This window comes from Solea solea, chromosome 14 (genome assembly GCF_958295425.1).
Source record: "Solea solea chromosome 14, fSolSol10.1, whole genome shotgun sequence".
Lineage (NCBI taxonomy): Eukaryota > Metazoa > Chordata > Actinopteri > Pleuronectiformes > Soleidae > Solea > Solea solea.
In genome coordinates this window covers 20,989,735-21,003,270 of record NC_081147.1, presented here as the reverse complement: position 1 = coordinate 21,003,270, position 13,536 = coordinate 20,989,735, and the positions used below count along the sequence as shown (strand labels likewise).

The window sequence follows — 13,536 nt, the reverse complement described above, 5'->3', positions numbered from 1 at the left end:
ATATCATATTGGATTTAATGAATGTGCCTAGGTGGAATTGCTCACCCTCTGCTCACTTAGAGCTGACGTTTATGTTTGGACATTTCAGGCCTTAATTTGAATTTATGTGTTTACAGTGACAGCAGAGAAAAAACATGTGTGGCACAAGGACATGCAAAAAATAAAAAATAAGAAAATGGCCTGGGCCTGGTTCTAAGGCTATAACCATTTCTTTTCCAGATTAAAAACAATTTACATGCAGCTATTATTTCAGCTTGTAATAATCTAAAATCTATTAAAAAAAACATGCATATCCTGTGTCCATGTAAACAGGAAATGTATTCTCTGTTGTGCAGAGAGAAACAACAATGTTATGAGACCTATGACGAGGTGACATTCAAAGTACTTCAGATTTTGCCAATTTCGGACTCAAATGTTGCCGTGGAGTTTTCAAACTTTGTCAAAATCTGTTACTTTGTGACTCTGTATATTTGTTACAGGATCTTTATACAAGACAGACTTAACACATAGGATGGAGAGAAATGAACTTTAATTTCAACCTCAACAATTGACTAAGTAAAGACAAGGAAACAGAGCAGAGAACATTTAATAGTTTAATTATAAGCTGCTGTATACATTCAGTGATTATTCCGATTTTCATGTTGCCAGAAGCCATGGGTGAGACCAGCGAAACATTCAGCTACAAGATCTAGTTTGTTGTATGCAATTTGTCCATTTTTCCATGTTTTTCGACATTGTACACAGTTCACTGCAAAAGCAACATAAAACCACATTGCTGATGTGCAACACGGTTCTTCCAGGACCTTAGTTCATTTGCACGCATTTACACCGGGGGTCTGTCGTGCGACGCCCATTGACGGGGAGAGCCTTCTTTATACCAGTCTGGTCTTAACCTTATCTTTGAGATCAAGTAAGCACAGATGACGGAAAGGTGACAGCAGTGCTGACCAAAGCTATACTAAACATCCAAATGTCCTCGGTTGAAGCTGAAAAAGTCTGGTTTTTAAAACTTGATTGGGCCCAATCGGGAAAGCTGACTCATTAGACAAGATAGATGGAACCCTGTTTACTTGCTTGAAGAGCACTAGGAGTCGTTCTTTCACCTCTTCAAATACTAAGTTTAAGCAACATCCGGCAGTCTCAAGGTTTTCTTTGCACCTTTTTTGGTTTCTTTTGCTATCTCACTCTAAGCTCGTTGAACTGACACACTAATGTTGGTGCTGAAATTGCTTTTTTGTTGTCGGTTTTTTTGTTTTGTTTTTGTTTTGTTTTGTTTGTTTGATTTTTTTTTTTGTCTTTTTTTTTACATTTTCTATTAGCCCACACAGAAACTCGATGGCACAAGAACTGACCAATAAGAAACTCTTTACAACAAGGTAGACTGCAAGTCAACGTTTGCCAGGGGTCACACAATAAACAAAAAAAAACAAAAAAAGAAAAATCCAAGTTCATTTTGAAAATGAAAAAAAAATCAAGTTCAATATAAAAGCAAAAGACAAATGAACCAAAGCAAGTTAATTTCAAGTATAACTTACTCATAAAATAACTACACAGCATTAAATATTCTCATTATACATTTTTAAATTATTTATAAAATATATTTTGGCATATATGTTTTTTTATTTTTGTGTTTGTGTAACAAACGCTACTGTAGCTTCAGTTGAACACCAATGTTTATTTGTTTTTTTTCCTCTTGAAACAAAACATTAAAGGGATTGTCACATAACAACAGGTTATTAAAAATGATAATAGTAAACCCTATACAGAGTTTCACATAGCAAGACATGAGTGACGATCCCTTCTATCCTAGCCCCATAATCAAAAGTCAAAAAAGTACAAGACCAGAGCACAACGTTCTAATTTGTGCTCCATGGGCTACAATCAAGGTTGGGCACAGGAGATTTCAAAATCGGTTAAGTCTTCTTTTCATACGACTCAATTTGAACACAAGGATGTCTGTCCCACTTCCAGTGTTCAGAGCAGCTGGGCAGATTGTGAGAGTTCATTTAGCTCCGTCCTCCGCTAAAATATAAATACTGTAAAGATCTCAAAGTCTGATGACACTAGGATATCCTCAGGGATACAGAGAGAGAGAGAGAAAGCATCTCTTTTTATAGTCACAGAGAGGATGGGGGGCCGGGGGGGGCAAATGCAATTGAAAGGCCTCTCTTCCCTCCTCCTGAATGCGCCCGAAAACATTTTTAGCTGAATCCTGTGTTGTTTTTGTGTTGTTGCGTGTTACACACCGACGGAGCTCACTATACAAAGGAACAAAGAACGATTTTGGCAGCTAGAACAAACTGCAAAAACCAAAGAAGGCAAATATCAGTTTGTGATACAAAAGTAGTTCAAAGGCATCACTGTACTTAGGAGTTGGCACCCCAGGTGTCCAAACGTAGTATCCTGCTTTGGAGCGGGAGAGCTCCACCGGCAAAGTCCATGCGGTCAACAGTAACCTGCCTGTCCACTCGTTGCAGACTGAGAGAAAGAAAATGGAACAAAAAGCAAACAAGGAGAAAAGTACCGCGACTACAACAAAGCCACATCCACTACCTCGGCTTGAGCACACAACTAGCTGCAGTATACGACAGTTCCCCATCACCAGCCCAGGCTGGTTTCCGAATATTGTATACTGCAAATGGGTGTGTCTCTCTACTTCCACGACCTGACTTTTGTCTGTGTACACACAGCTATTGCGGGGTATATATATGTGAGTTTTACACTGTATGTGTGCGTGTGATGTTGGCCGTCGGAGAGGAGCTCGCTAAAGCACAATGTCCTTCAGGCGCTTGCTGCTGGGGGACTCCTTGTCTCTGCCGTCGTGGAGAAGCGTGTTGATCTCCCTGACAGCCGGTTCACTGTCCTTCCCCTCCGGTTGCCGCAGCAAGCTGTGGTTGGCGATTCGCTCCGCGTCGCGGCATTTCAGCGTGTTGTAGGCAGACGACGGCTTCGACACCGGGCTCTTCAGGTGCACAGGGGAAGTGATGGGGCTGGCCGCCTCGCGCCCGTTGCCGGCTTCACGGACAGCCCCTCCGTTTGCCTTGGGGCTACACACCTGAGACTCCTGAGTCCGCTTTCCTTTTATTTCTCCCCGCTCAACATCCTCAGGCCCGTCCTTGCCGAAGGTGGCAAAAGTCCTCTTGGTGGTGCCATCCTCGTAGTGGGGCACGTCCACTGTGGTGGCCTCGATAGACAGAGCGATGACATTGCGGCCGTGCTCGGGTGACTTGGCCCGCGCCGGGACGCGAGGCATCCAACAGCGATCGGAGTGGCCTAGGATGCGACACTCATCCTGGCAGTGAAAGCCCTCACTGGGATCTGTGGGGGGGGGGAAGAGAAAACATGATTGTTAGCTCGGTCTGTAAAAGCAGCTTTATTTTCAGTTTTTACACTCATTTGAAAACAGATTTCACAGTAATTCCCCCACAAGGCCTTTGATTTCAATCTAGCAAATCCACGTTTTTTTAAATCAAAACAGCCCAACATCTCCAAATCACTTCCTTTCACTTGTATTGCACTCCTGTATCCACTCAAAACTTTACTGCTACTCGTGTAAAGCTGGACATATGGGGAAATTCTAATATGGCAATTCAATTATGCGTTGTTAAATCAAATGTCCATTTGCAGCTCCCATATGATTGGGTTTTCTGTAGTAACAATGGATGTAAGGCAGGTTTAAACAGTGTGAATATCAAATATCTCAGAGAGACACACCAGACATGTCACCGTGTTGTTTTTCCTGGTTCTTTCTCACGTTCGGTTTCTGCTGTCGAGCTCGAGTTATAAATACGTAATGATGTTTAAAACTGGAGTTAAAAAAGATTTGTCCAATTCGGTATTATGGTCCCCTTAGGCACTCTGGTGTGTTAGCGGGAACGGAGGACATTCACGACAAAATTAAGCCTTTTTTTTTTAGATATGAGTTCTGAGTCATATTTTTGGGATTTGGGTCCGGGGCATTCTCCGGTGGTCGCTGTTCACATATGACAAACAGAGAGAAATGCACTCCCTAACAGCAGAAGGAGCTCTGAAGGGTCCTGGCGAGGGGGGGGGAGGCGCCTGGCTTGAGCACACAGGAAGCAGAACACTGTCTCAGACACTGTGGAGATTCTCCTGCTGCGTTTTGCACATGAGTTCACTTGGACATTAACAGGAGATTATACTTGGGAGCTGGCAGAAGAATCTGTTTGTACAGCCCCCCCCTAGACCGTCTCCAGAGTTCAATAGATGTCCAAAATCAGCTTAATTACTAAGCTAAAACACTGCATTGCTGTTTGCAATACTTATTTTGATTGCAAAAAAAAAAAAAAAAACAGTACCAGGTGCTGGAAATCTTTCAAATCAGGTTGGAAAATGATTTGGCAATGACATATTTCTGAGCCCCCCCCCCCCCACTTCTTGCAAGAGCCATCCCCATTCCACAGGCCCAAGGTGACAAGAAAGGAATGTGAGAAAGATTACCGTCAACCCAAATGCATACGCTTACATCTGGCAATCTCGGCTTGACAGATCACCTAATTAAAATCACTAATGATCTGTTTTTTTCTCTCTCTCTCTCTCTTTCTCTCTCTCCTCTTTCCTGCACTCACACGAGGCACCTCAGCTCGGGCCCTGGGGATAGATATTTAAAGATTTGAGGCAGGCTTTTCGAGACCAGATATGCCAGAGCCGTAATCTCATATAGAATGATGTGATGAGTTTGACACATAACAGGGTGACTAAATGAACGGATGAGCACAGGTTATCGTGGACTGTGGGGATGGGGAAGTCGAGTTCCGGGAAGAATGCCCAAGCAGCCTCAGACACCTTCATTCCTTAAAAGGTAAAAGAATTTGAATAAAAATACCTCTAATAACGCAAGTTAATATCCCACAGTATTTCTTCAGGGTGACAGTATTAGCATTGTGAAATATCCTTACATACTATTATCCACTGTACCCATACTACAGCATATATTATGTAGGCAGCTTTATAAAAACCCCCGGAAAAAATCAAAAATCAGCGGAATGAATGTGTCTTCTATGAGTTCACTCCTGTAGAATTTGCATGAATGCTGATTGGTCCTTGGAACTGTACTCGCGGCAATCACGGAGACAAAAGGCAACAAAACCAATCAGAGTGTAATAATGTCATCACAGCAGGAAACCTCAGGTACCGGGCACATAATGCAGAAACATGCCCACACACTAGATTATATTGTCCACTGCAACGGTATTTTTTAAATCCCATGTTCCTTTTTAATCCCATGTAATGGATGTTTTCAACATCTGTAACCCCCCTGTATGCCCTTTCTTTAAAAGAGTGTTCAAATTCACTGCACTTTAGTCACAGTAGTAATGTATAGTCCAGCCATACATTGCTTATATTGTGGTGCTTGCGTGCCATGAAAGTATGTAGGTGACGTGACGGTTGCAACAGTCGTTTTCAAACTTGCACTTAAACACAGGCCCGGCAGCTTTAGCTCTGGATTTAATCTGATATTGCTTCCAAAATCCGTTGACATGTTTGACAAAGTAGATCCTTTTTCCCCTCCACTGATTAAAGATTTACAATCATGCCGGTAATGAATGTCATTTCCTCTAAATACTTTGGCTTTTCTCTATGGCCCGAAGCAATTTCTAAAGGCATGAAATGCCTCGAGGCACAAAGAAATATGCACAAGTCGCATGCTATCTGCTTAGCAGTGCGTGCGTGCGCAGTGAATGCCTTTTTATCCTTTCCTTTAGGGGTCTATGAAAGAGCAACTGGGTTGTAAATGACATTGTTATGAAAGCCAAGTGTCATTAACACTCGTACATCCTGCCTCCACTCACTGCTTCATAAAGCGCAGATGTTGCTCTAAAAGACCCGCCAAAATGGAGGAGGCAAAATTTAAATAAAAATAAAAAAATAAAAAAAATAAAAGGCCATGGACCTCTAACAAAACACAATCTCCCCCATTTCCAAATAAGGAGAGCGAACTGTAATGGTAGGAGATGAATGAATGGCTTTTTATGGCACCAGCTAGGTTTGGACCACATTTTTCTTGCAGACTCAACCATTAACCATATATGCTACTTTCATATCGTTTAATTTACTCTTAAAAACTATAGCAATACATGCCATCGGGAAATAATACTTAAAGTCTGCCCATGTTGGTCCATTTGTATATTCCTGGAGCAGAATCACTTTACATCAAAAGGAGAAAAGCCTTTAAATCCCCTGCCGTTTTATCTCACATCTCCAGCCTGCCAGCAGCCGGTTCAATCTTCTTCAATTGTCTGCTTCGCTCAATCAGGTGAAGTCATCTTAACTTCAAGTTACAGCAGACAGATCTCCACCCTCAACACGAGGATCGCACAGTCTGACATGTTCATGGCTCAATTTACCTGTTATGAGCCGCAAATGAAGATCGCTCGATGTCATACAGCTGCGGGGCGGCTATTTGCCTGTTGCCAATGTTGCAAGAGAAATCAGCAAAAGACCAAAAACCCCTCCGACATGAAATGGAAGGCATGTGCTCAAACTACCGTCGGCTCATGCCAGCTATTTTGCATTTTGACTTTGTAAACAGACTCCTTTCCCCTCTAAATATGATGTACGCGACCTCAGCGTCAAAAAGACTGACATGAATCCTGTAAAATTAGTGGAAACAGACACAAGAAATACTGACTTTTCATTCCGTATTCGTTGGTTGAAGTGGAGCCAGTAAAGACTTGCAGTTATGACACAATTCAATCAGTTTGGTTTTACAGCGCGATGAACCGACGGTAGAAGAATTTGGAACAGCGATATGATGACATGACAAATCAGTCTACAAGGAATGTCTGCCACTTTTGGCTTAAACTACTTTTTGTATTTCCTCTGTATGCTGACATTTTTCTTTTTTTTTTAACATTAAATGTCCTGATTCTTCCTGTCACAGGGAAAAAAGATACCAGTGAGCAGACACTCAGAGACAGCTTGAAGAAGACATTATTGTTGTTGGTGGGAGCGGAATTCATTTACAGCCATTTAAATCAAGATATGCTTTATTTATGTCTGTAGACTTTACGCATCCGCTTTGATTTTCCTTGGCCTTCCTGTTTGTCTCTGTGTCTCCGATATACTCTGATAAACCCCTTTCAACAAAACAATGTAATAAAGCATATCGGCAGTCTGAAAACACAATTATTCAGCCCTGGTGATTGAAATATCCAACGGCAACTCTTGCCGTCGTGTTCTCTTTTTCAATTTTGTCTGAGAGGCCGAACGCACAGACCAAAATAAGTCGGTCTACATAGAGATGGATAAATGTGGTCGCCACCCCACCGACCCTTTCTGAGGACAAACGTGTCTGAGTGGTCCTCAGTTGTTGGTAAAAAAATCACATCCTCCTCTCTGCTCTCATCTTGGTATTCCAGTGTATCTATGACAGTGAGATGGCTGTTTTCTAATTGCTCTCCATATTAATTTTCCATCCTGGCAGTCACATGGCAAAGATTGATTAAATTTAAATTGTTACTACAGAGTCTTGATGGAGCCTGTGATGCAGAGGCTAATGGAAGTATCAGAAGGGAGGGGAACGATATATATATATATATATATATATATATAAAAATATGGCAACTGAAGCAATATATTGCAAGTGTCAGTGGCTGCTTGGTGGAGTCCAGGTTTAAGCTCGAGACCTAAAAAGGACTCACCGTGGCCCCCGATCCTAATGCTGGGGATGAAGCTTAACCTCTAGTCTGCCGTAACTATTACAGAGGACAGCTCTGCGGCCCAGCTGAGGCCGAGGCCTGGCCAACAGCTTCCTGCACTCCTCACCAAGGAGAGTCAAGGCACTGTTGTCATCCCAGCCAGCCAATTCAGTCCATGGGCTATAAATCAGCCTGGAGGCCTGGCTCCTGCGGGAGCAGCAAGATGGAGTGTGATGGTCTTGTTTTTACAAACAGTAGAGGGGCACCCTTACTGCACCACACAAGCTATCATTTTCTACCCAGCACTGAGGCCTCGCCTTCTCCCAACAGCATCTGGTTAAGTCACATCAAGCTCCCCCCCCCCCCCCACGACACAGCCAGATTCATCCCTCGCAGCTCCCCCACACACACAAGCCCATCGTTTCTGCTTCTCCTCCTTCTGTCCTCCTCTTTCATCTCATCAGCACGACTGCCTCACATATATATCGGTGTAATTAAATAAATCCTTCATTCGAAAAATCCCGAGCTCTAATTTCTTCCTATCTGACCAGAATTCCTTCTGCACTTCCAGTCAAATATTAATTGCTGAGGAAATTAGACCCACTGGGCAGCCTTGTTAGCGCTGTCATACGGCTGGTGAAGCCAGGCATTATTCTGGTATTGGTTCCATTTCTCAGAATTAGTACCCAGTCGGTCCATCAGGGACAAATTCACTGTGTAATTCATACAACACTGTCGGCCTGACACAGCGCAACCTGTACCAGCTTTGTCAGAATCCTCCCAAAGCTAATAAAGCTAAAACTTAACTCAATTTTGACATCATGATATAACAGCAGTTCTTTTTTGAATGCGAACAACAGTTCACGCCCAGTTCACACCCATTTCTGAGATATTTACTTCCACTCTTCCACTGTTTCCTCCCACACTGCTTACTCACTCAACCCACCCAGTGCATTCCATAGCAGGTCCTGGCATAAAGGATGAACTTCCAAACTGGTATTGACAAAAAAAACAACAACACTTTCTTCTAAACTGGTGCAAACAACATCTGTTTAACAGCAGAGTAAAAGACAATAAAAAAAACACAATAGCTTTTTGCTGATGTCATCATATTGTACTGTCTTAAAAAGCAGGACCAGCAGCCAGTGGACTGCTTGAAAACGTGGAAATGATGCAAGCTGGTCATCATGAAATATAAAAAATAAAATTCTCTCTCACCTAAGTTCATCATAAGAAGAGGAATTCAGCTTTCACATCCAAGGTTCATGAGCTGAGACCTTTACAGTTGGTCTTGTGCAACTGATTTACATTTGGCAGAAAGGAACAACGGTTCGATCTTGTGTGATCTGTAGGTTTTCATAAATGTGCATACATTACACGAGCAGGTGGGTGTTTAAATCTATAAGCAGGGATTCTATAGTCTAAGGCTGCATGTGGCTCAACGGGAAAAAATGAGGTTGTAAAGAGATTTCCAGGGCAAACTATAGCCGCAGCAGCAGCAGCAGCAGCAGCAGCAGCAGCAGCAGCAGCAGCAGCAGCAGCAGCAGCAGCAGCAGCAGCAGCAGCAGCAGCAGCAGCAGCAGCAGCAGCAGCAGCAGCAGCAGCAGCAGCAGCAGCGAGAGAAACTACAGAACAAGTTTTGTTCAGGTGTGGGCTGCACATACATAAGCACGGCAAACTCGTAATATGTATGACAATGATAAAAGAAAATAAAGTATATAGATGTTACTGCAATAAAAAAAAAAGAAAGTCTGCTTATTAAGTTTCTGATGGTAAATTAGATAATTATGTGGCCACATTTATTTTCCAAGTGAAACTAGTCAAGGGTGTAATTTGGTGATGAATTTCATCAGAGGCAATGTGGGTAAGAAGTGTGTTAAAAGGATGGTTATTTTATTAAAATATGATAAGATGCAAGACGAATAAGAATGCAATTAAAGTAAAAAAAAATTAAACTGTAACTTGAGCGAAACCGTACCCATAATTTATTACACATCCACTTAAAATGAGAAACTGCGGCGAGAGAGGGATGAATCATTTTAATGTGACTGATCTCAAACGAGTGATAACAGTCATTTATTTTACTGCATTGTTTATTAATATACACATTCTATTATTGGATGTTCCGCACTTACAAAACACCCTGTGTTTTTGCTTTGCCATTTGGAAATTATGCCAAAATCCAGTCAGTGTACAGTAGCGGCTCCTTGTTAGACTATTGACTTCTTAACCTTCAGAGCCCGTTCCATCAATCTCCAGACTCAGACGTAACAGGTAATAGATAATAATGATTTAATATTATACACAAATAAACAGTGCCTAGAGGCATGTGCCATTTCATTCCAGAAATATGTGTTTTCATACACGGAATGCGCCAAGTTTGAGACACGGGTACGAAACATTTCGTACGGAAGCTTAAATAAATGAACCCAAAACAACTGAATCACGCACAATTGGACACGACATCAGTGAACTTCAGCTTTGCATTTGGATCAAAGCCGTAGCTCAAGTGTCACAAAGTACTGCGATTAGATTATTTCAATATAATGGCGCGGCAAATGCCACCCCTGTCAATTCTCCGCATCCAAATTGTACTGATGGGATTGAAATTGACTCGTGTTCAGGCGCTCCAGGTCCGGAATGACAGTACAATGAAGTCACAAGATTTAGCACAACAGGCCGCTGGTGTCCTGGATATAGACCTGCCCACACTGCCAATCCGAGCCAGCCAGGCCGCCTGCCTGCCTGCCTGCCTGCCTGCCTGCCTCTGTCAGCTTGGCTCATTGCCCCTACAACGCGTTGGCAGAAGACGTCTTTAAATACACTGGAACAAATGCAGTATTCCTGTGTTTAAGCTTGACCGCGCTAGCGAGCTAATTTGCTCCTAAACCCTCGAGTCTGGGAGGAGCAAGGGGGACAGAAACAGTCTCTTAAATTACATCTGTGAACGGGGTTGGAGGGATAGATGAAAACCTTTCCACGGAGAGGATGAGACGACTCGGGGATAGCAGCGAGATGGACTGACTGAGGGAAAATTACCGCCTTCGTGTCGGATGAATCTTGCAGGTGATTTTGCCACATCCTGACCGATAGATATTCCCAAAGTGGATCTATAGGTGTGTTGCCACTGCAGTGAACCCCCTTAATAAAATTTACAAGGGTTTTAGAATATCTTATGGGCATGGGGGAAGACATAAACTGCAAATGCCAAGGCGATGTGTATGACACCAAGTGATGAAAAACTGTGTGGCACTGAACTTCTCCTTAGTAAACAAGAAGTCAATAATAAATTAAAAGTTGCTACAACACATGTCGCTTGAAAATCACAAAAAAAACTGAGATGATTAAATGAATTTGAAAAATGCATTGCATAAACACACTGACTGGCTGTCAGGGTGTTGAGGCCCCAACATCTGGGCTTCTTAGGATTTCTCACTCTCACTGTGATTTTCGGCTGTGTTTTAAAAGAGTGGCGCTCCATTATTAATGTCACATGGCTTCTCACCGAGTCGTGTTCACTTTACGTCAGCCAGGACTGTGCGGTTTCGCTTGCCTTTCAAGACAGAGAAGAAAGTACACTTGTCCATTTTTCATCACCGTTTTAACAACCTCTGGAAGTAGGACACTGTAGAAGAAGGTGAGAGTGGTATCGGTGGGATTTCAGCATGAGGCAAATATTTACAATATGAATTATGTGGGCCATCTTTGAAAAGACAGCGTCCCTGTTCTCCACTTAACCAGATTGACAGCGCCACTCAGGGATAAGCAGCGAATAAAAGACATAAGGATAAAGGAAAACACAGCTGGAGATGCATTAGGTTCCGTAAAAAGCAAGAGGGTGACCTTCTCTACACTTTCTATTTCTCCGTCACGAAGGACATTCTGGTTGGCATCGGAAAGCCGTGCTGCTTCTCTCCCAGGTTCTCCATTATTCACCGGTAAAGGTTCTTGCGCCGTGATGCCACTTAATATCACACAGAAACAACCAATGTCCATAGCATTAGCCGCCCACCATGCAGTGCTACACACCATACACTCCACAGAGTACTGTCAGCAGCGAGTCAGTCCACGAGAAAAGCTGCAGGTCCTATCAAAGACAAACACTGGAACGGAGGCGGGAGCCTGAAGTGAAGAAAAGAGAAGGAACTAATAGGCACATCTTTTCTGATTTGAGGAACACGACTGTAGCATACATAAGAATGATGGCAGGGGTCTGACACAGTGGTAGTAATTGGATTTCTCAGGCCTTGTGCCCACTCATGATAACATGCTGAGCTGCGACATAAAAAAAAAGTCCTTATGTGTGGCGGGGGAGCAAGGTGCAGCAGAGTGGAAGTGACAGGTGTCAAAGATCCAATTCCATCGCTCCTCTCGATCCTCCACTTCCTTTTCTCTGGAGACGGCGGAGGAACAACCTGGCCTGTGGTAAAGCCAAACACCAAGCCTGACATTCACTTGCAAATCCAAGCTAATTAAACCCACGTAGAGTGAAGTGAAGGAGCTGAAGGGGGGTGGGTGATGGTGGTGGTGGGAGGGCAGACATTAACATAGATATAAGAGGTCATGGCCTGATTGCCTGCTTTATTTATTTTCTGATGGTAATGCAAGCTGAATACAGAGGAAGCCCAGGACTTCCACCCAATGGGGCCTGAAACCCCCACTGCCAATCTTAAATGAAGTTGGGTGGTAATGCAGAGTCTGGCCACGATTCCATCGCTGTCCTCGATATGTATTCTGTACTCATCTTTCGTGAGGATTGCTAAAGAACATCATTAAAAATAGACATTCCGAGACATTCCTGTCTGGCATTAAATTTAACAGTCAATCTCTCCCGTGATATTTATCCTTAATTTTAAGGAGATGTGGGACAATGGTGGTTGGAAAGCGACATTTGGCCCAAAAGAGGCATCAGTTAATCAGTTAATGTTGTCCCTCGGCACATCAAAGGGTAAGTAAACAGTACAGTCACCTACAAGGCAATAAAAAGAGTTTATTTCTGTAAATAAGTATTACTGTGGCATGATCATTCATTTAATGGCCAAAAAGACGCGTCGTAGCCTGAAGGAAACACAATACAAATATGGAGATGATTCGTGAATAGCGTTTTTTTTAAACACTGACGCCGACTTACATCTGCCACCGCCGGCTGTGCGACAGCTTACAAACGTCACGTCCTGTTCAGCTCTTGACCTTTACCACACAGGAACGTAGTCAAAAGGAAGAATAACGGACTGCGGAGTCTACGGGACACACGAGGCGTTACGGCCTCTATTGTATAGGACGATTCAGTTCACTATAGCAATGTGTCTTTCTGCAATTCAAGAATGACTTGTGTGCGCGTTAAATAATTCAATGAATACGGAATAACTCCACGCTGGTGAGTTCTCAAATATGCACATGTGTTGAAAGGGAAAATGCAGGCGAAGTCTCGTGGAGCGATGGTGGCCAGAAAAAAAGGTCACGGATAAGCCCGCTTGGTCCACAAAAACCTCAGCAGGTCTCTTCTCTCTGTTACTGTGCCTTCACTCCCGCATCAATAATTTATAATCTGGGTCCGTGGCAGCCACAACGCGCCTCCCACTATTGAGACCTTCTCAAAATGCTGAATTACACCATCCTCTGCAAGGTCATCTAGGGGACAACAAGGGACACTGACACTAATTGGCGGATGAATGATAGTAATGGTGGAGGTAGTTTGGACGGCTTCTCTTTAACCTCTGTTTAACTTGCGAGGCGAACAAATCCAAAGAGCACACTTTGCCACGCAGTGTTTTACAGCGGCGTGCAGAGAGAATTCTGCATTTCAACGGCTGTGAAATGTTACAGAATAAATCATCCTCACTGAATATACATGAGGAGAGTGAAATATGGAAAT

The 13,536-nt window shown here is 43.0% G+C and overlaps 1 protein-coding gene across 7 annotated transcripts in view; it reads right to left on the bottom strand.

Moving 5' to 3' along the window:
• Positions 1-1,655: 1,655 nt before the first annotated feature.
• pcdh19 (protocadherin 19) overlaps positions 1,656-13,536 on the bottom strand; it is a 49,996-nt gene continuing 38,115 nt past the window's right edge. For all 7 annotated transcript variants that reach the window (XM_058649319.1, XM_058649320.1, XM_058649314.1 and 4 more), the window contains one exon: positions 1,656-3,318. In XM_058649319.1, the coding sequence (XP_058505302.1) occupies positions 2,765-3,318 (554 nt within the window). In that variant the 3' untranslated portion in view covers positions 1,656-2,764. The remainder of the gene's footprint in view (positions 3,319-13,536) is intronic.